We start from the raw sequence: 21,715 nt of genomic DNA, 5'->3' as shown, positions 1-21,715 counted from the left end.
GAACATCATTGTAGATTTTCCTTTCAGGGTCACGATTGGATACTTACGTAGAAGCTGAAGCGTTCTTGGAAGCCAAACAAGATGGACGGCTTCCATTTTTCAGAGAGAAACCCCAGTTCACTGCTATGACAGAAGGAAAGGATTTGGAACTCACTTGTCTAGCTGTAGGTGAACCCCAACCGATTGTTCAGTGGTTCAAGTAAGTTGTACCTTGACATACATAGGGATATTGAAAAGGTTAAGTATTGAGCCTTGGAAGATACCATGATTTCTATAACTTGCCATTTGATATAATCAATATGTACTATTTGATTTCCGAAATGTGATTGCAGTGAGAATATTTGGTAGTTAGTAGTTGGTAGTTGATAGCAGAGAGGATATTTAGTAGTTGGTATGACTGGTTCAGAGACGTCATGATCCTCTTGATATATTTCTGTTTCTTCCATATTGAGAAAACTTTTCTTTTTTGAAATCGGTATTCATATGACTCCTTTGGACATATGAATAAGACAGTCCCTTAGGCAGTGAGTTCAACAAATTTTTCACATCAAGGGCGTGACCACTTTGACATGGAGGCAAAATACAACTTCTACCCATCACAAAATGACTATAAATATGTTGAATTGTCTTACCAACCTTACACTTGTGTGTGATAGAGAAGACCGCAATTCGTCTTCATGAATAACTTCGAAATATGAATTAGGTAACCAACGTAAAATATTGAAAAGTAACTTGAAGGGGTTATGAATCGTTTGTCTGAACCGAATTTGTGTCCGAATGATTATTGATCCAGAAAAGACAAATTATCCCTCAACCACAGAAACAGTCTCTATTACAATCAATTTTGCCAACTTTCGGAAGAAATTGCCATAGAAACTTTCTTTCTGGTAAAAGAGCAAGAAGTTTCTGATTCAATTAGACAGTCAAGCAGTACTGACAGCTCTGAAGTTTCTTTATTTATAAAGACGTGTTTGACGTGTGTTACTACAAAGGCCTCGAAACCACAGCCGCCTGCAGAACAGAGGCCGCTTGAGCCAGACATTCCCTGGCAGGTGGTTTCTGTGGATGTCTTGGGGCCATATCCTGCAGCAGAAAACAGCAACAACTATTTAATAGTCGCGGTCGATCGTTTCTCAAAGTGGGTCGAGGCTAAAGCCTATAAAAGCGTAGGGGCGAACATCATGACTAAGTTTTTGCTGGAAGAAGTATTCTTTAGGTGGGGATTCCCACAAATAATAGTATCTGGGCGCGACCTGGGAGCGATTCTGCGAGACGCACAATCTCGAGTCGCGAATGAGTCCGTCGCACCACGTCGAACACGTCGAGAGGCGTGTTCAAGAGATCAAGAAGATGCAGCCCTCATTGATAGAAAGGAAAGTGAATGGAAGCGACACACTCCCGAAATTGTGTTCAATTTGAGAACCAGAGTTAACGCGTTGACGGAAATGACCCCAAGCGACTTACTGTTTGGATACGAACTCCCCAAACCCGGTGAATGGGCTACCCCTTCACAAAGATCTAGGAAAATACATAATAATACAAATCAAATGGCAGAACGTTACAGAGTAGTAGTAGTAGTATTGATAGTAATAGTAGTACTTCTGAACAGATGTATTTAAGAAAATGAAATAATAGACGATATAAGTGAATTCAGTAGATGAACTATGCCGATTCTGTGACACCGGGAATTCAACTAACAGAAGCAATGAAGTACATCGTTTTCAGTGCGTTTCCGGCCGTTCTTCGTGCGTTTTCGACAGTTTTTCATGCGTTTTCGTGCGTAACCGTCACTTACGCGCCACGAAAGCGCTACACGAAAAGCTTTACGCGAAAACACATTACGCGAAAGCGTTATACGAAAAAACGTTACACGAAAAAAAAATTTCGTTTTTTTTCGTGATGCTTTTCGTGTAGCGCTTTCATGGCGCAGTTTGTCGAATATGTAACGATTACGCATGAAAACGCCCGAAAAACGTTCGAAAACGCATGAAAAACGGTCGAAAACGCACGAAAAACGATCGAAAACGCACGGAAAACGATGTACTTCATTGCTTCTGTTAGTTGAATTTCCGGTGTCACAGAATCGGCATAGTACATCTACTAAATTCACGCTGATTTTGGCTGATCACCTTCACAAGAGCAGGAACTCTTAAAAATCTACTTTGCACCAAGAGTGGCAGTATCCTACTCTCTCTAACTGACCTGAAAGAACACTCACCCAATCAACTAATCGACTTTGTTGAGAAGCTTTAATCATTGGGTCGAATTTGAATGGGTACGAGCCCCATTGAACGCTTGTGGGTTGCAACGAAGGTTGTCTAGGATCTACCCCTTTCTACCCCTTTGGATCTACCCCTTTCCACCCTAAACCTCTCCATTCTAGAGATGTCAATAGTGTCGAGTTTTAGAAAAAAACAATTCCTTTTCCAGGAATGACGCCATAGTCGCAGAGTCTCATCGCATCAAAATCACCACAGACGAAGAAGGCCGTTCTCACTTCAAGCTGTGCCCAGCCTTAGGCTTCGACCAAGGCATGTACAAAGTTGTGGCGCGCAACAAGATAGGCCAAACCATCGCCAGGACGAGGATCGTCCTTGGACTCGTTCCTGATGAGCCTGACAGCCCGGAATCTACTCAGATTTCGGACTCTGAGATTTTGCTGACCTGGAAGCAACCCAAATTCGACGGCAACGCGCCTGTCATCTGCTACAGTCTAGAGTACAAGTTGTCCGATGAAATGGAATGGCAGAAGAAGGCTGATAACATCGACCACGAGTTTTATTTGATAACAGGACTGGAGTCGAATAGGAGCTACATATTCAGGTTGGCGGCAAAGAATTCCATCGGGTGGAGTGATCCTGGAGTGCCATCTGCGCCTGTTACGACGAAACCCTCAGGTTGGTATCGTTCAAGGTTGGAATTTCAGAAACGCTTATCGTTAGTCAAGACATATATTTTCTTTAGGTTCGCCCAAGGTTCAATTGAGCAAGGCCATGCTTCATCTTCAACAAATTACTGACAGCGGCAAACCCGCAGAAGAAGAGTCTCAAATCCGTCACGATTACAAAACAGAGTCATCTCCTGTAGAATGGGAAGAAGCGAATGTCCAGGAACAATTCAATTTCATCTCGGAAATATCAAGGTTGGTGTAGTTTTCGATTGAACAAATTGACGTAGGTTCAAACTGATAAATCTCTAAATATTTTATTGTTTCAACCACTTCTTCCCTCTTTTGTTCTCAAAATATTGTTTCGTGTTCTTAGATGAAGACATTTTCGGAATCAAATGTATTCTTTCATTGCAGAGGTCAATTCTCAGTGGTACTCAAGGCAGTTGATAAAAGAAACGACTCTGTGGTAGTTGCAAAAATATTGGAATACACCGAGAATAGAAAAGAAGACGTCGATGGGGAATTCGCAGCTCTAAGGTCTCTGAGGCACGAAAGAGTCGCAGGACTTATCTCTGCCTACCAAGTCAACGAAACTGCGGTATTCATTTTGGAAAAGCTTCAGGGTGCTGACATATTGACCTACCTGGCCAGTAGGCATGAATATACCGAACAAACTGTGGCTACAATTGTTTCACAAGTGAGTTAACTTCTCTTTTTGACAACTGAAATACCTAAATCTACGAAGGAACTAAAGGCCTACATACCATTTTAATCTTATAATCGACAGTTCGAACTGTCGATTAGCCGTAAACAACAATTCAATCTGTCGATTATCTATAATCTATTAACTAATAACCCTACTCTTTTCTTGAGATTCCTTTTTCTTGGATTTTACCAACTTGACCAATCATCTTTGCCAAAGGAAAGATTACAAAGAGGGGCCAGTGAAAGCACGGGAAAATAAAATCGCCAGTTACCTGGAATATTCAAATTTCACTATCACTTGGAATGAATCAGCAGACTACTAAAGAGTAGATTCCATTATCTTTGTCTCTCATTTGACATAATTTTCTTCTTCTTTTTTTTATTATGCCTAGTGGGCATGATTTACTTGAATAATTTCACCATTCCTCAGCTATGGAACGAAATAATTATGAAGCCTCACAACAATATTTGAGCTCAGTTTTAATTTAAAGCCGAGCTCAGGGGTGCAGAATATACGGAGAATACGGAGTACTTTTTCTCCGAGCAGTCCTAGCGACTAAATGTTAAAAAGTACCAATAAATTCGTTCGTCACTCTACTACTTCACCGTTTTTTCTCTCCCATACTCATTTCCCCTGGCTCAGTAAACTCAGCTCCACTCTCTCGTAGTGATAGATTTTTTCGTAATTTTTGAGTTGAGATGCTCCCCATAACCTTATTATGTCCGATTTACTTCTTAACTCTACTTTCAAGACTGGTAAAATAGAGAGGTTATGTCTGCTTCGTTTTTTAATTCAATTCATCATGGCTGCAAACGGGATTATACCCAAATCGTAATTTCCATAAGATTTTTATTCAGTCGGTAATTTTCCGTGTCATTGAAAGAATCTAATTGAAATTAGCATAACTTGGCTGAAGTCAATATTTCATCCAACTACGAATGAGACGAAGTTTTATGTTTGTTTGAAGGTGGTTGACAATGTTTCGTGGTGTATTTCATCAATTCGGACTTCCATTGTCTTATATAATATAAATTGATTTGAAAACCCTGAAAAAAACAATTAAATAATTAATAAGATTAACGGAAAATAACAATTTTATTAAACAAAAACTGAAATTACAAAGAAATAACATACAAGCAACAACCAAACAAATAAAAAATTTAAATATAAAAGCTGAAAAATATAAATTTAAAAAATTATTATTAACAAGAAATGAAAAATAAAAATTAAAAGATTTCAAACCAACTTATGTCACGACGTTTCGATTGTTAGTATCCGCAATCGTCTTCGGGTGATAACTGGACTTATTCCTCCAAGATCTGACTATTTATAGGTCGCTCGAGTGCTTTCACCTATCCCCTCTTCACTTTTTCCGCTTCATTGGTTTTTAGATGGAGATGATCGTTTGGCGGGTATTGGTCGTTTCTCCCTTGATTAGAGGTTTCCATATGTTACGTATCTCTACGGTAGCTTGACTAAATACGTTGTTGGACAAAATACACGCGGCTTCTTTGAATTTTCTCCTAAACCAGTGTTCCTCTTTGTGGATGATTTCAGCTTGAGCCCACAACATAACATCAAGTGGTCATATATATTGAACTACAAAAAAAATAATAAAATAAAAAAATTGTTTTCTATTCCTAATCAAGAGACACGTCCCTCCCATATTTAAGATATGTGCAACCTGCTGTATAAAGTTTAATTTTTGTTGAACTTATAAACCATACATACATCGGGATGGTCACACATCCCTGGCGAAGATTTCAATTTCTAGGTTTCCTATGCGGACAAATATTTTCAAATACGAGTACGCATGTGAATAAAATCCATTCATTTATCATTTTTTTGATCAGATTCTGGATGGACTGCAATACCTCCATTGGAGAGGACTATGTCATTTAGATCTTCAGCCCGATAATGTAGTCATGTGCGGAGTCAGATCGGTACAAGTCAAATTGATAGATCTGGGATCGGCTCACAGAGTCACCAAACTAGGAACCAAAGTGCCCATCGTCGGTCATCCCGATTACATATGTAAGTCACTCTGGGTATACACCTATCAAGTATTTCCCATCTTACGTAATATTGTTTGAAATTTTCAGCGCCTGAGGTCCTGGCTGAAGAACCAGCATTCCCACAATCCGACATATGGGCAGTGGGCGTTTTGGCGTACGTAATGCTTTCCGGAGTAGTGCCTTTCCGAGGACAAGATGAAAACGAGAGCAGGCAAAACATTCTCTTTGTTCGTTATAGGTTCGAACACTTGTTCCAAGAAGTATCACAAGAAGCGACGAGGTTCCTCATGCTTCTGTTCAAACGACATCCTAAGTAAGTAATAAGTATTATAATAACGATTGCGTTCCTTTAGTAAATGATTTTATCTAATCTCAGATATCCTTCGAATATTCAACATAACCAAAACTATTTATCTCCCCTAAAATTCACTATATTCCAGATCCCCTATTCCACTCCATGTTTTATCATCATGGGCACAACATTTTCTATCTTTTCTAATTATTTCAAGCTGTTTTTCCACTGTTCTCTTTCTTGCCTCTCTAACAGGCATCTCCACTGGTCTATATAGTTTTCTACGTTGATCAGATTCCTAATGATAGAACTAATATACTAGAAATCAAATATGAAAAACAAGACTGTTTTCAACGTATATCTCTCCGGTATATCACAGAACACTCAACATTTTTCAAGTGTTATACTTTCTGCAATGTAAAAAAAAGTCCCAGAAATGTATGATTGAAAACATTTAAAATTTAAACTGATTCTAAAGGTGGATTGCCACTGTTAAATTCGTTAAAAAAATTGTTAAAATCTGTTTTTCCGTTAACCAGCTGTTGCTCCCCTACAGACGTCAACTCTCAAGTCTAAACTTGTGCGAGCTAAGGACTAACGAGGTCTTACCTTTCAACGTATGATTTCTAGCACAGGTTGGACGATAAGAAGTGAAAATCGATCGTCTGGCCTCGCGGCTTGAACCTCTGTGATTTTTTTGCAGTTTATATAATAAACTTTCGCTCTGATTTTGGAATAACCGCATATGTAAAAACTTCATGTACAATAGTAGGTCCCTTGTCTTATATTTTCACAATTTTTTCGTAAGTAGTTTATTCAAAATCGTGTAAAAATGATGGTCGTGATGTCACTTACAGTTGATATGAACTTAGCAACACTGTAATACTTATTCATATTGCATAATGGGGAATGTTCCTCAATTTGGGTTATTACAGCAAATGCAAGTTTGAACAAAATAAAGTTGAGTTTAATTCATGAGTTTTTCAAATTCACTTCGAAAAGTATTCAAATTGATGTTTCAAATGTTGGGTTTTGAATTTTAAAGGACTTTGTTTCTAATTCATATACTGGCAACAGCGCCTATATCAAGTTGAAATAATTTATACGTACCTAGATATTCTACTTTAAAAAAGGAAAATCATCTTTATAAATCAACAATTAAAACAAAATATAAATTATAGTTCAATACCACCTCCACAAGTTGAACAACAGTTGTTTTGTTATTTATTTATATAGAGGAAGATAGGTTAGGTGCACAAAATTTCATATGTCACAGAATGTCTCGGAATTCGGAACATAAGTGAATAGCAGCACGCCTCTGAAATATGTCATCTTTGTTTGTCTCATACAGGTAACGGATTCATTGTCCTTTATTAGCTATAACCGATGTTGCCAAATGGTGAAATAGAAACGAATCCTTTTAAATGTTGAATGCATCATTTCATTCCTCTTTTTCAAGTATTTAAATACTTTTTTTAAAGAAAACGTTTGAAATGATAAGTTTAAAATGCGTTGTTTTAGAGCTCTTTTATGAAAACTACTTTAATTTTCGCCAGGAGGAACATTCCCCATTGTCTTCTTCTTAATGTATTCTTGTTTTTATTACTGTGCTTGCGACCACGGATAATAATCTCTCCTCTGTGGAGCGACACTGTTCTTGTTCTTGAAGTCGATTCGATGGTTAATTTCAAATTCGAGAAGCATTTCTCACTACTAAGAATTTTATATTCGGAATTTTGTAAGAGATATTTGAATATTGATTTTCCTATTTTTTTTCCGAAAAGTGTGAATTAACCAATTCACCCATTCTTTGAACACCTCAAATGTCTCTCAGTTGATCCAAATATGAATATTTCAGTTGACACACACTCATATATTCATTTCATTTCAGCAAAAGGCCATCACCCGAAGAATGCCACGAAAACCGGTGGTTACTACCGACTGACTACATGATCAAGAAAAGAGAACGGGCAGTTTTTCTGGGCCACAGACTTAAAGATTACTCAGAAGAATATCACAGCGAGAGGGATCAACTTTCGCAGAAATCGAAGAGCTTACTTGGTGTCAAATTAATTAGGTCTCACAGCATTCAAGAGGAATTATTAACGACGTCGTAGATTTGTAGGAAGTTTATGATCTGATTGTAAATATTGTTTATACAGATGTATTTTGGTTTTATTCATTCGTTTTTCGTTGTTTTTTGATCTACCATGATGGTGAAGTGAAGTTTGGGTTTGGTGTAATTATTTATTTTTCAAACAACTTTAGAACTATAGGAAGCAGCTTTCAGAAACCTCCCAAACAACTCTTCAAAAATGAGAATAGTATGAATGTGAGCTTTTTCAAAAATATAGGTGGATTTATGCAGCTTCAACTTCCATCTTCACTTTAACTTCAATTGTGAAATTTTCATCAAGAAATCCAAATATTTTATGGAGCACTATCATTTCCTAAACTACACATGCGCAGTCAGCATATTCTATCATAAACAACAAAGTCAACCCAACCTTGTTCAGTGATATTATTACTTCTGATAGAATTTTCCGGTGCATCAACATATCATATATAACACATAATTAATTTTCAAAATTTGGATAGAATTAACAGCGTGTGTATGTGCTAAAGCAATTTACACTTTCACCGCTGTAGAAGAACTAGTCATTACACTTTGTTCGCCACTTCCTATGTTGGTGTTCCACAGTTCCGTTTTTTTTTTGACGAGTTCCCACCCTAAATTCTACACCCTCAAATATTTCAAAGAGAGTACTACACGCTAACACAGAACACATATATGTTCTATGGTTTCGGTGCATTCATTTTTGACTGAAAACCGATAGTTCAGTTTTTATAGAAAAAAGAAATATGGAAGTTGATGCCACATAAATCCATCTTAATGGTCGTGGATGTCACCTTTCCAGAGTTGCCTTTAGAACAATTTATTCTTGAAATTAATGTCATTATCAGTCTGAATGTATTTTTGGTTCCTGTATACAAATACTCAATATTTTCGGTTGATATTATTCTGTTACTTCGTTTGAAATGTTATTAGAATTTTATTTCAATAAAGAAACTTATAATTTATTCATTCTTATCCACAACCTTTCTCACGTGTTATCAGTTATTCTAAATGAATGCCTTTGCGAGGTTCGGCCATAGACATATAACAATGGGTTTTTTCTGAATGTTTATGGTAGATAATTGAGATTCAAGGTCAAATCGAGTTCAATAGACCTTTATGCTTTCTGAATAAGAACGATAAAATCGGTGTCATTAGTTAGTTCTATAAACAAAAAGTTTCATTGGTCAGGAAGTAACATCCATTTTAAAAATGACGAAGACGTCACTGCTATTGACATTTACCCCCTTTCAACATGTTCAACAACATGTACATGATTTTTGAATATCATAAAAGAGTACATGAATGAATATACGACATACCTATTCAATCACGACTACCCAATCGAATATACTACCCAAAATTCCAAATATAAAGTATTTGTTTCCTGGCAAATGTCGAACGAACAACAAAAATATAGGAAGAAGAAAAGGTAAATTATAAATAAGTTTCACGGTGTTGTCCACAGAATTCTGTGGTGTCAAGTTCACATCAAATGTTAGTGATGTTTATTTCACATGATTTGTTATTGTATTTCAAATACTTTATTTTTGATGGAGCTGAACGGAATTGATGTTAACAAATCTATTAGGATGATTTTTCAAATAGTTCTTTTATTAAAAGAGAAATGAAGAATTGAACAATATAACAAATCCAAATTGTAATTACAATACAGACAATTCTTTATTTTTAACAAACTCAAAGAACAAAAATGTTCCTGTCAATATATAAATAACATTTCATATCATAGCATAACTAGTCAAACGTACATTGGTACTATTCATATATGTTCCTAGAGTAAATTATATACATGAATTTACAAAACTCATCAAAAACACTAGAAGAATGAACAGAAAAACAATACATCAACTATCAAATATAGTTATTAGAATTTTCCTAATATCTATATTAGATTTCTCTATTTTATTTTCAGTTCATCTGGATTGTTCAATGCTTTGTCAATAAGGAAAAAGTCTTACGACTAAAAAGTGTTTTTTGACTGATAGATAATATAAATCTGGAGTTACCCATTTTTCCCGATACTCAAAATAAATGTTCAAACCAAAAGTCACTTCTGTAGTGTCTGTCTTTCCATTTCCACAACGGCTTTGATGTGGTTTGATATTGTATTGAAGGGATCACTTTTGAATGTCTTATCTCTCAACGCCCTCTTGAAAAAGTTGATGTCCTCTAAAATTTTCTTTTTCTGTCCTTTGCTTTTTCAGTTGATTTGGCTTTTTTCGTTTTTGCTGCAGGGGTGTTTTTGATGTTTGGCCTGGTCTTGAGCAAAGACTCGAGGGAAGGAAGTGCATCACGCAAGGGGTTTGTGTCTCCTGAATTCAAGAATATGTAATAATGATAGTAATACTTTACTGTGTTGAGATAAATAAAAGAAGAAACAAGAAAGTCAAAATCACGTGTCAGTATATACAAAAAATGTTGGAAACCCACAAAGACAGGAAGAAAGCAATTAGGTTCAAAAAAAAACTACAATGTTGTGTAGATCATACCTAAAAGAACGTTTCAGATACAAAGCTTTTTTTCATGAATTAATCACTCCTGAAAATATTCCTCTACATACCAGTAATAGAAGGCATATAATCAAATTTAAGAAAATATTGAAGGTTCAATGCCCCGTTACATCACAAACGAAAACTTTTAGTATATATATATATATTCAAGTCAATTTTCAGTTTGGAACACCCTATATATTTGTACTTATATTTAATAATTTCTGCAAAGAAGCAATTTATATTTCATACCCATGATTGCAGTCTGTTTCCTTTTATTTCTAACTTTCAGTTCTTTCTTCATTTGCTCTATCACATCGATCTTTTTCATCAACAGTTTACGTTTCAAATTAAGCTTCTCCTTTCTCTTCATCACTCTATTGCCCGATATTTTTGATTTGAGTGATTTAAAGGTCATGGTACCTTTTGTATCTTCTGATTGAGATTTTTCATCTGTTTGGATGAGATCATCCAAATTCAGTTTCAAAGCTAAAAATGGATCTTCTTCGGGGTCTGCTATATGGGTTTTGTTGGATAATTTCGATTCTATTGGAATTTTGTTAGGTTTGGATTCTGTTGAGGTTGCTGATGGTGTCGCATAATTTTTTGATAGGTTCAGCTTCAACTTTCTAACCTTTCCCATTTTAAATCAGTATGCTACAAGAAAATCACCTTTCTGAACTTTAATACTGAACGTAAATGTGGAAGACTAATATACCTAGTCACCTTTGACTCCTGCGTTTTCTTAATCTGGAATTTGGAAATTAATTACTTTTTTCAAGAACATATAAAAACTAACCCTGATTTTCTTCTTATTTTCTCACACTTTGGCCTTAGTCCCTGAAGAGATGAAACCACAGATTACTTTAAAAAAAGGGACACTCATGTTTGAAAAAGGGTTGTTTCTGTGACATATAATCTTTATTAAACAAGTTTATGTGATTTTTTAACGGTAAGTTCGAATCAAAAACTTCTTTGCAATTGAGAAAGGATCACGATCTCAACTCTGCAGGTTGTTTACCCACAGCTTTATTTTATCATATTCAAATTCACTAAAAACAATTTCTACCGGAGGCTATTTCCTGGGTTTGTTCACTGCGGTCTGCAGCTCTTCATAACCGAAGTTTCACCTACGTATGCGGTAGACATTGCCCTTGTTGAGGTCTACTACAGACATTGACAACGCATCAGGTTCCGAAACATGAAATCAGAGCTTACACAACTTTCAACAACTATCACCTATAAGATTGTCATCTGTCAAAATACTCCATGGTTTCTGTTTCACTTTGAGCGTGTCTTCTGTTCTGTATTCTGTAATGAAGCTACAACTCTAGCTTCAACTTTCTAACTACTGTTCAAAATCTGTCACAGATTATAAATAAATACAATTCGTCGTTTGAGCTAAAGTTGCTAAAGACATGTTAGAAAGACTTAATTCCGACCCCACATTCATCAAACGCTAAATTTGCAAACCAGTCAACATTGCTTCTAGGACTGAATTTAAAAAAAAGCTTTAAAAAATGGTATTTGAATATGCAGATAACTGTTTAGAAAGTAGGCTGATTGAAAATAATTTCACCATGTTGAAGTTATCGAACAATAGTTACACCAACATGTTTCGTGGAACTTTTTTATTTTTTTTACCTTCAAAGTCCATTTTTATATTTTAAAAATTTTTTATATACATACTTTTTGTTTTTATTATTATTTTGTTATTGTTATGAATAACTATAAAATTATATTAATCAAAGAATATTTTATAGACCATAACACCAGATCTATTCAGATTACTGGCCAATTATATGTTTATAAATAAATAAATAAACTAGAAGATAAGAGGACTGGCTGCCCCCTACGCCAATACTCGAGCTGGACGGATTGCGTTAGTTTTTTTCAAATGCCTCCCGAGAAGGGGGCTACCAGTAAAAATTAAGTGTTTTTGTTAAAATAAAAAGCGAATGAAAAAATCAAGGTGGCAGCATTGCCTCGGCAAGACCGTTGCGTTACGGTCGGATGAAGCTTCTGTTCTGTTCACAATGGACAAGTGGAGCCTGGCCAAATGCTCACGAATGACAAGTTAGAGAGAGAAAAATGAAAAAGTTCAATTTTTTCTTCTTGCTATTTTTCCAGAGTTTATTTTTAAGACTTACGGCCTCTAACTTTTTTATTTTCACTTCCATTTTATCAAAAACCATCAAAATAGCTGCTTTCAAAATACAATTTAATCATTAAACAAATCGCCTTTTAACAATGTATATAACGTTCATCATTATTTTTTTGTTTTAATACATTCATGTATGCGCTAGGAATGTTTGGATAATTTAAAACTGTAATATTGAATGAGGTATTTCAATATTTTCCAAATGAAATATCAAGTTTTCTAATGAAACAATGTAATCAAAAATATGAAACAATAACAAATCATATCATTAACATTCAATCAATGAGACCATCTCGGTTTCCTCTTCTCGACAAAACTTCTGACGCCCTCTTTTCCATCTGCGATGCTCAAATTCTCAACCATCTGACCACCTCCCAACTCATAGGCCTTCTTGATATCCATATCCACTTGCCTATAATAGAATTTCTTTCCCAACTCTACCACAGAACGACTCTTCAACTTGATCGCCTCACAGGTCCTTTTGACTTCCTTCTCGAGGTCCTCAGAGGGGCAGACTGTTGTAACCAAACCGCTAGATTTGGCTTCAGCAGCTGATATGGCTTCACCTGTCAGTAGCATTTTTAAGGCGGTTGTCCGATGTGCTTTTCTAGCTAGCGGAATTCCTGGAGTTGAGCAGAATAGACCAAAATTGACTCTAAAATCGTACCGAAATATATATTTTCGTACTCACTCATGACAGTAACACGAAAAATTGCTTCGATAAGCATACAGTACTATCGATTTATGTGAAAAATTAAACAACTTCCAGCTCATAGAAAACCCTATGAAAATCCTACAGAATCAAATTGGCGATGATTCAAAATGACCAAAAATCATTCTAAATAAAATCGTAATTTCGGGATTGAAGTCGAAATTTCGAATTTTGAGTCGTAATTTCAAAATCACGAAATTGAAATCAAAATTTCGAATTTCAAATCGTAATTTAGAGTTTCAAGGTCGTAATTTAGAATTTCAAGGTCGTAATTTGGAGTTTCAAGGTCGTCATTTCGAGATTCTTTTTAAAAAATCTGTTTTTCCGTTAACCAGCTGTCGCACCCCTACGAACGACAACCCTCAGAAGTTGAAAGTTGTGCGAGATAAGGATTAACGACGTCTTACCTTTTAACTTGTGATTCTTAACACATGATTAAAGTCGAAATTTCGAAATTGAAGTCAGAATTTTGAGTTGAAAGTCGTAGTTTCGAAATTATTGAATTGAAGTCAAAATTTCGAATTCAAAGGCGTAATATCGAGTTTAAAGTCAAATTTTCGAAACCGAAGTCAAAATTACGAGTTTTTAGTAGTAATTTCGAGTTTAAAGGTGTAGTTTCGAGTTTAAAGCCGTAATTTCGAGTTTAAAGGCGTAATTTCGACTTCAAGGGCATAATTTCGAGTTTAGGGGCGTAATTTCGAGTTTAAGGGCATAATTTCAAGTTTAAAGGCGTAATTTCGAGTTTAAAGGCGTAATTTCGAGTTTAAAGACGTAATTTCGAGTTTAAAGGCGTAATTTCGAGTTTAAAGGCGTAATTTCGAGTTTAAAGGCGTAATTTCGAGTTTAAAGGCGTAATTTCGAGTTTGAACGCGTAATTTCGAGTTTAAAGGCGTAATTTCGAGTTTAAAGGCGTAATTTCGAGTTTAAAGGCGTAATTTCGAGTTTAAAGGCGTAATTTCGAGTTTAAAGGCGTAATTTAGAGTTTATCGGCGTAATTTCGAGTTTATAGGCGTAATTTCGAGTTTATAGGCGTAATTTCGAGTTTATAGGCGTAATTTCGAGTTTAAAGGCGTAATTTCGAGTTTATAGGCGTAATTTCGAGTTTAAAGGCGTAATTTCGAGTTTGAAGGTGTAATTTCGAGTTAACGGCGTAATTTCGAGTTTAACGGCGTAATTTCGAGTTTAAAGGCGTAATTTCGAGTTACGTTAAGGTTTTTCTTCAAGCATTGGCCAATTCCATTACATAACGTACTGAATATTTCAAAAATAATAACCTACCCAGGTGTAGAAAATTTACTAATATTGCTGCAAATGGCAATATCGCATTGAGCAACGAGTTGACATCCTGCTGCAGCTGCTAATCCATCAACTTGAGCTATAACTGGAACAGGGCTATCAATGATGCTGTACATTAGCTGTGATGCTAGTTTGAACACTTCCTCATGCTGAGATCGTCCAACTTCCGGAGTCTGAAAACAGGGAAATAGATGATGCTCTCTAGGAGCAGATTTTTTTCGGGGAAGAAAGGTTTTTGGCTCCCTACTTTTCTATTTTCATACAAAAAATGTGGGGAAATTGTGAAGGAAACAAGAAAGCAATTAGGAAGTTACTCTTAGGTACAAACTCAAAAAAAAAGCCCACCCGAAACAACTACTTTCACGTGAATATTGAATCACAGGAAAGAAAAGATATTTTCAAAAAGACTACTTTCATATGAACATTGAACTATACGAAAATCACTTAATTGCTTCCTTCTTTACTTCCGAAGTTTTCCACATTTATTATATGAAGATGGAGACGTAGAAAGGCAAAAAAATTTCTTTCCCGAAAACTAAACTCTCCTAAAAATATACCTTTTTCAATTTTTTCCATTTTTGTATATGATTTGATAATCTATTATCGTTGGTTTATGTGCTGCAATATACAGATAACATACATTTTTTCATCACGTCTCTCCTCACTCGAAAGGTACGCCATAGAATTACAACAAGGTGAATAAAAATTACCCAACACTAAATATAAGTATAACTAAATCAATAATTATCTGAGGAAAAGGTATCAGAAGAGCCAATCAGTAGGATTTTCTTGAATTGAAGTCAGGAGTGCCACAAGGTTCAATCCTAGGTCCACTACTTTTTTCTATATATACCAGCCAGCTCGTTATCTTCCTTACACATTGTTCTTCTCATCTACAAGCAGATGACACTCAGATCCATATCTCTTTCAAACCTGAAGACGCTGATAAGGCTTGTGTACAAAATGATAAAGACATCAATAACAATATGGCAATGGGTAGGCAGCTGCATACAGCGTGCTTATTTCAATGAATAATGTGATTAGTTTTAAGTACTACTATAGGATTTTTTGTGGAAACAATAAACCAAATAATATATTTGAGATCCTTGAGTTGTTAAGATTCTGTTATTGTTTTTTTTTTCTACGCTGGTGAGCAATAAATGATATTATAATCTATAATGTTAAGCTTCTGTGAGGTTAAGTAGTAGAACAAATCAGTAATTTTGAATTATTGACTTGAACTTCGCCTTTGATGTCAACCCTAGGATCAGAATTAATTTTTTGAATATAAAAAACCATATGTATCCTATGTTGACCAGAATAAAGACACATTATTATTATTAATATTATCATTATATGCGAGGAAGATGTTTTTATGTAGATTCCTGCAACTGAATTATTAGGCATCAGAGCTCATAACAAACTCTCATGCACACAACATATCAAGGCATTTTGTTGGCATATTATTGGCATTTCCGATATGCGATTCTGAACTGGAGTTCAGGACCTTCTGTAGTTTGTATACTTGGTAAAATTGGAGCAGGGTTTTCAAAAAAGGACACTTCTCACTATTGCTGTAATATCAATTGTGTAACTGGCTCTAATATTTTGTAGCATCTAGATCCCATTAAACGGTCCTATACTAGAAGAGCTAGATACACCTAGGAACATTGTAATCTTCGTAAATTGAATAGTCAAGATTGAGAAACCTTCCGACTGATAAAAATTGCTATTCTCTTGATGAATTCTAAACGTTCGCCTGATCTTTCTTCATCTCTTCTTTTTTCGATAACTCATATACCTATATGATTCTACTATGACTTTTTTTTTGTTATTGTGTATAGAGAAACATGTTTCCTAACTGAACTTGTAGTGAAATATGTGAATGAATGGTTCTGAAAAATTAGGCATAGTTACCTACGAGTTCTTTAAGATTATGTCCAGCAGAAAATATTGACCCTTCGGCAGCAAGAACTATAACCCTCAGTTCTTGATTATTTTCATCCTGAGTTATATGCTCGACAAGGTTTTGCATCATGGCTATGGATAATGAGTTTCTGAAAGAGAATGAAATGCAATATTCACCTTTTTTTCTATATTCGTGTTCCAATAGTGTGACAGGATTGTACAATTTGTTGGGCAATGAATGTAATGTACCTAATGAATGCTATAATCGATAAAATAGTCCTTGTCTCATTTATACAGAAAACAAAATATATGCAGTTGAAATACATTATTAACCTACCTGGTTTTGAAATCATTCAATGTGATTTTTTTTATTCCTTCCTCAAAGTGGACACTAGTGATATTTGATGCACTAGAATACATTTTACTTAAAGGCTGTCTGAAGATCTGAAAACGCAATTATCAATTCATCTGAACTTTTCTTGAATGTAAATTACCTTCTGAATTAAAAAGTTACAATTCATGAATATCATTTTGTTTGGAATAATGTGAAAGACCACCTGTATTGTATAGATTTCAAGAGGTTATCTTTTGTTTTGAACATTTTTGAAATCACAGATTATGACGAAAAAAATAAAATTTGACAGAAAATTGCAACTTTTCAAAAGTCATACACAAAGCGGAGCATTTCACGCTGAGAGATTGGCAACACTCGCTAATTTATTTTGTTGACTAATGTTACTGTATAAGGATTTCGATTGACATATATGGCTGCATATGGCGGTCACTGTCATGTGATTGGTCGAATTCATTGTCCAGTGAAGAAGGTAAATGTGTCAGAATCATACATATCATCGCCAGGAGAAACGACACTGCCCACAACATCAAATGATAATGTCGAATAGGATAGTAATATGCCTTGGCACAATTATATTACAGAAACATCAAAAGCAGCCTCTCAGAAACAAACGAGATTTAAACTGTATAGTCGAACAGAGTCTTACAAATTTCAATACTTTGTGAAGTTATCTTCATTTTCAGAAGATGTCAACTTGGTTGGTGAAACGTGCGTCCAAAATAGTACTGCATTTCTGGTGATTGGAAAAATGTATGAGTCAAGGATCATTTTCTCAAAACAAAAGAAATGTATACTTCTGTTCGGACAAAAACTATCGTTTTTCATTATGCACAAGTTACAAAGTTTTGTTGAAACAACAAACTTTCCATTCAAAGTTGTCTCAAGCAATCAACGTAAGCAAACACTTATTTCTTATAAATCATCATCATCATTATGTTGAGTTTTGTACATCAACCTGTTGATTTGAAAGTTATTTTGTAGAAAACCATTAGATTTCTCAGACACTTTTTTCAATTAATTGTAAATAACTGTTTGGGATTGAAATAAATATGGTGAGTATTGAGGAAAAAGCCGTTTTCGGATTTCTACCTCGCCATCTTTGAAAAATAAATTTGAAAAATTACAAAATGAACGAAGAATCAACTATAATAAAACTTCTTCATAAAGATATGTAGATCATTTAATTATCCGAATGAAAAGTCTTTTCAAAACAACTATTTCCATTGAATAAATAAGAGACTTTGAACCTTTTAACAATTATGTTTATACGTAATGGAAATTTTCATCATTTTTCAAATAGATACTGCATAATATGTAGCATCGAGCGTGTTCACAGGAAAATACTTTATAAAAACGCCACCAGTACGTCATACATGTATATGAACGCCACTTCATCACTCACCATGAAGTGAGTTAATCTCAGGAAAAAGAAGAAGATTTTTTTTATATTTTCGGCTTGTCATTCTAGTTGACTTGTTTAAAAGTAGAAAGTAATTGTATTTCCTCCACTACAAAATGCAAACAGCAATGAACGCGTATTATCCTGATTATTCAACGGTACCGGTTCAGCAGTCATTCAGCCCCTATGCTGATAATGGAGGGTAAGCATTCATTCAATGCCTGACTTCAACAATCCCCAATTTTATAACTTTCCAGGAGCGTAGTGGCCATAGCTGGAGATGATTTCGTGGTAGTGGGAGCAGATACACGTCTAAGCGCCGGCTTCTCCATCTACACCAGAGACCAAAATAAGTTGTTCCCCCTTTCAAAAACAACGGTTCTCGGATGCTCAGGTTGCTGGTGTGACACACTAACGTTAACTCGTATTTTGAAGTCTCGCATGCAGATGTACGAGCAAGAGCATAATAAAGTGATGTCGACCACTGCTTGCGCGCAGATGCTCTCCACCATGCTCTACTACAAACGCTTTTTTCCTTATTACATCTCTAACGTTCTCGTGGGTCTCGACAACGAAGGAAAAGGTTGTGTTTACAGCTACGACCCTATTGGACATTGTGAAAAGACTACGTACAGAGCTGGAGGATCTGCTGGGGCTCTGCTCCAGCCTCTGTTGGATAATCAAATTGGACAGAAGAATATGGAGATAGTATCTACCGAGCCCTTGTCGAAAGAGAGAGCTCTGGCTATATTGAAGGATGTCTTCATCTCTGCAGCCGAGAGAGACATATACACCGGAGATAGTGTTTCTATCAATATCATAACTAAGGATGGTGTGAAAGAGGAATCATTTGAATTGAGGAAAGATTAGAGGAATTTTATATTGAATTTTCCTTCATGAATTTTTGATTATATAATTTAAGTAAGAATGACTTTTACTTTTTGAAATCCTTTGTTTAGAAGAATTTTTTTAAATTTCATGAAGAAGGATTTTTTTTAAATTGAAGATTGGTAGGTTCAATTTGATCAGATAGCCTAATGTGAACCGCATTAGACTAGCAAAACTAGAAATACTTCTTGAATATACTCATCAATTGAATTATAAAACAATTAGTGTTTTCTTCAACTAATTAAATTACCCATTATTGGTAATATTATAAATTCAAAAAAAGATGCATAATCGATATCTGGATATTCAGAAAACGGGAAAATTTAATTCTTTTGGTCATTCGCTAATTTTTGGGAATTTTTTAATCCATTCATTTCTCAGCATTCCAAAAGATTGATATCCAAACCTTTCTCTTCGAAATGTAATACTTCATAGTCGTTGAATTAATGCTCTTCCCTCAAAAGATAGTTTGCAAATATGGAATTAAGTCTTCACGTTGAAGAAACTAGTTCTATGTTCTTTTATACTTCGGGAAAAAGCTCTCCCCGTTTGGCCAACATAATATTTCAGGCAAGAACCACAAATCAACTTATATATTCCTTATCTATCCGACACTAAAGTGTTTTTTCAGTAAGTTATGGATTTTATTAAAGTATTCCGTGTTAGGAATCACACGTTAAAAGGTAAGACCTCGTTAGTCCTTAGCTCGCACAAGTTTCTCAACTTCTGAGAGTTGTCGTTCGTATGGGGCGACAGCTGATTAATGGAAAAACAAATTGAGCAGATCAGTTATTTCCACCAGGTGTCTACTGGTGTCACTTATCACTCAGTAAACAGCACGGATTAGGGATGAGAACGAAGCCAGTCTCTCTCACACAATAAGCCTCCTCTAACTCCCTACACCATCGAGCGTAGATAGTTTGTGATGCCACCGAAATTGTAAATTATCCAACAGTTTTTGAACTCATTGGATTTGAAGGCATACCACCACATAAATAACAACTGAAGGTAGGATCGCTCCGTGATTTGAATCCACCACGGCTGTGCGACGGTACGCGATTAGTCAGAAAATTAATGAAAAACGTCGAAACCAGCATTTTAAACGGCAAGTTCTGAGCTGGAAATACGTTAATATCACGAATGCCTGTTATACCTACAGATGTGCCAATTAATTTTGAACGTGTGGAATTTCCAATTAGATTGGCATTTGCACCATGTTGCACCAGTGAGCAAACCATTAAGCATTGAGGTCACCTAGTAGATTTGTTATTATAGCAATAATGTATCAAGTTGCAGTTAAAATATAATCAACTTTGAAGAGAGGTTCAATATCTCCCATAAAGACTTCTCGTTTATGAAACTTTCAACATAACATCAGAAAAAATGCTGGCAAAGAATATTTTGAAACTTTCCTGGAACTGTAAGTCTTTACTCAATCCCCAACAACACGGTTTCTCAGAATGTAAATCTACTTGTACACCAACCTTGCTCTTTACACAAACTACTTATCTGAAAATCTTGAGAGGAGGCTACAGGTTGTTTCTGTCTATACTGACTTTTCCAAAGCCTTTGACAGAGTCAACCACGGTCTACTTATATCTAAAATTCAAGCGCTTGGTATAGGCGGGAGTATTTTGCATTAACTGGTAGAACTCTGTCTATAAAATACGGAGATACAACATCTACACCCATTCAGGTTCCATCAGGGGTACCGCAGGGATCCCATATGGACCCACTGCTGTTCAACTTGAGTTTGTTTTCACATATTCAGAATTTCTTATGTTTGCGGATAATCTCAAACTTTATCGAGCAATTACTTGCCGGGAAGATGCTGAATTAGTTCAAGATCTCGAAGCTTTTTCCATGTGGTGTAGAAATAATTTGTTAGAGGTAAACATCGATAAGTGTCAAATCATTAAGTTCGCTAAAATTAGAAGTCAAATATTCTTTAAATATAAATTGAATTGAATATAGCTCTTGAAAGAAAAACATTTATTCGCGATCTGGGAGTTAAATTTGATAACGAAATTAATTTTAATCTTCAAGTATCAGAAATTGTGGCAAAAGTTTCAAAATGCTAGGTTATGTGTTGAGAATTTCTACTGATTTTTCAATTAAAATATAAAAAAAATTATATTGTGCTTTTGTAAGATCCATTCTTGAATATTGTTCAGTTATATAGGACCCATACTATAATGTAAATATCGATTTGATTGGGAATGTTCAAAAGATATTTTTAAGGAATTGTGCTTTTCACTTTGGTATTCAACGAAATGACCAACTAATGACTAATAAATACTAAGATAACTTTTCATATCAAACAAAAAGATACGAAAAATCCTGACATTTTTCATATAAATTCTGTCCATACCAATTATGCTTTGAACAGTCCGATTCCTCTTATTCTGAAGCTGGGAAGTCAATATGATAATAACAGATCTGTTTAATGTTTTGTAAAATTATAAAT

The 21,715-nt window shown here is 35.2% G+C and overlaps 4 protein-coding genes across 15 annotated transcripts in view; 2 read left to right on the top strand and 2 right to left on the bottom strand.

The window, feature by feature from the left end:
* Positions 1-8,984, top strand: part of Obsc (Obscurin) — a 167,813-nt gene extending 158,829 nt beyond the window's left edge. For all 11 annotated transcript variants that reach the window (XM_023161616.2, XM_023161615.2, XM_023161613.2 and 8 more), the window contains 7 exons: positions 28-199; positions 2,431-2,897; positions 2,965-3,142; positions 3,305-3,587; positions 5,450-5,630; positions 5,699-5,924; positions 7,795-8,984. In XM_023161616.2, coding sequence (XP_023017384.2) covers positions 28-199; positions 2,431-2,897; positions 2,965-3,142; positions 3,305-3,587; positions 5,450-5,630; positions 5,699-5,924; positions 7,795-8,020 — 1,733 coding nt within the window. In that variant the 3' untranslated portion in view covers positions 8,021-8,984. The remainder of the gene's footprint in view (positions 1-27; positions 200-2,430; positions 2,898-2,964; positions 3,143-3,304; positions 3,588-5,449; positions 5,631-5,698; positions 5,925-7,794) is intronic.
* A 628-nt stretch (positions 8,985-9,612) lies between these two features.
* On the bottom strand, positions 9,613-11,396 carry LOC111506514 (uncharacterized). Of its 2 annotated transcripts, none has more exons than XM_023161607.2 (3): positions 11,248-11,396; positions 10,782-11,186; positions 9,613-10,352 (listed from the first exon to the last, which is right to left on the bottom strand). In XM_023161607.2, the coding sequence occupies exons 2-3, from the start codon at positions 11,170-11,172 to the stop codon at positions 10,210-10,212; spliced, it is 534 nt and encodes a 177-aa protein (XP_023017375.2). In that variant the 5' UTR covers positions 11,173-11,186; positions 11,248-11,396; the 3' UTR covers positions 9,613-10,209. The 2 variants fall into 2 exon arrangements, with proteins under 2 accessions (XP_023017375.2, XP_023017377.2); XM_023161609.2 differs by having other exon boundaries at positions 11,256-11,354.
* Positions 11,397-12,905: 1,509 nt separating this feature from the next.
* Positions 12,906-17,260, bottom strand: LOC111506513 (enoyl-CoA hydratase domain-containing protein 3, mitochondrial). The gene is made up of 5 exons (XM_023161605.2): positions 17,101-17,260; positions 16,944-17,050; positions 16,620-16,755; positions 14,681-14,871; positions 12,906-13,345 (listed from the first exon to the last, which is right to left on the bottom strand). Exons 1-5 carry the CDS (start codon positions 17,134-17,136, stop codon positions 12,970-12,972), a joined length of 846 nt encoding a protein of 281 aa, XP_023017373.1. The 5' UTR covers positions 17,137-17,260; the 3' UTR covers positions 12,906-12,969.
* A 1,138-nt stretch (positions 17,261-18,398) lies between these two features.
* Positions 18,399-19,288, top strand: Prosbeta6 (Proteasome beta6 subunit). Its single transcript, XM_023161604.2, has 2 exons — positions 18,399-18,562; positions 18,618-19,288. Exons 1-2 carry the CDS (start codon positions 18,477-18,479, stop codon positions 19,228-19,230), a joined length of 699 nt encoding a protein of 232 aa, XP_023017372.1. The 5' UTR covers positions 18,399-18,476; the 3' UTR covers positions 19,231-19,288.
* Positions 19,289-21,715: the final 2,427 nt, after the last annotated feature.

Source organism: Leptinotarsa decemlineata, unplaced genomic scaffold (genome assembly GCF_025532065.1).
Source record: "Leptinotarsa decemlineata unplaced genomic scaffold, Ldec_3_MD MMD2_P_RNA_scaffold_2, whole genome shotgun sequence".
Taxonomy (NCBI): Eukaryota; Metazoa; Arthropoda; class Insecta; order Coleoptera; family Chrysomelidae; genus Leptinotarsa; species Leptinotarsa decemlineata.
The sequence above is the reverse complement of the archived record's forward strand: the minus strand, read 5'-3'. Positions and strand labels throughout refer to the sequence as shown.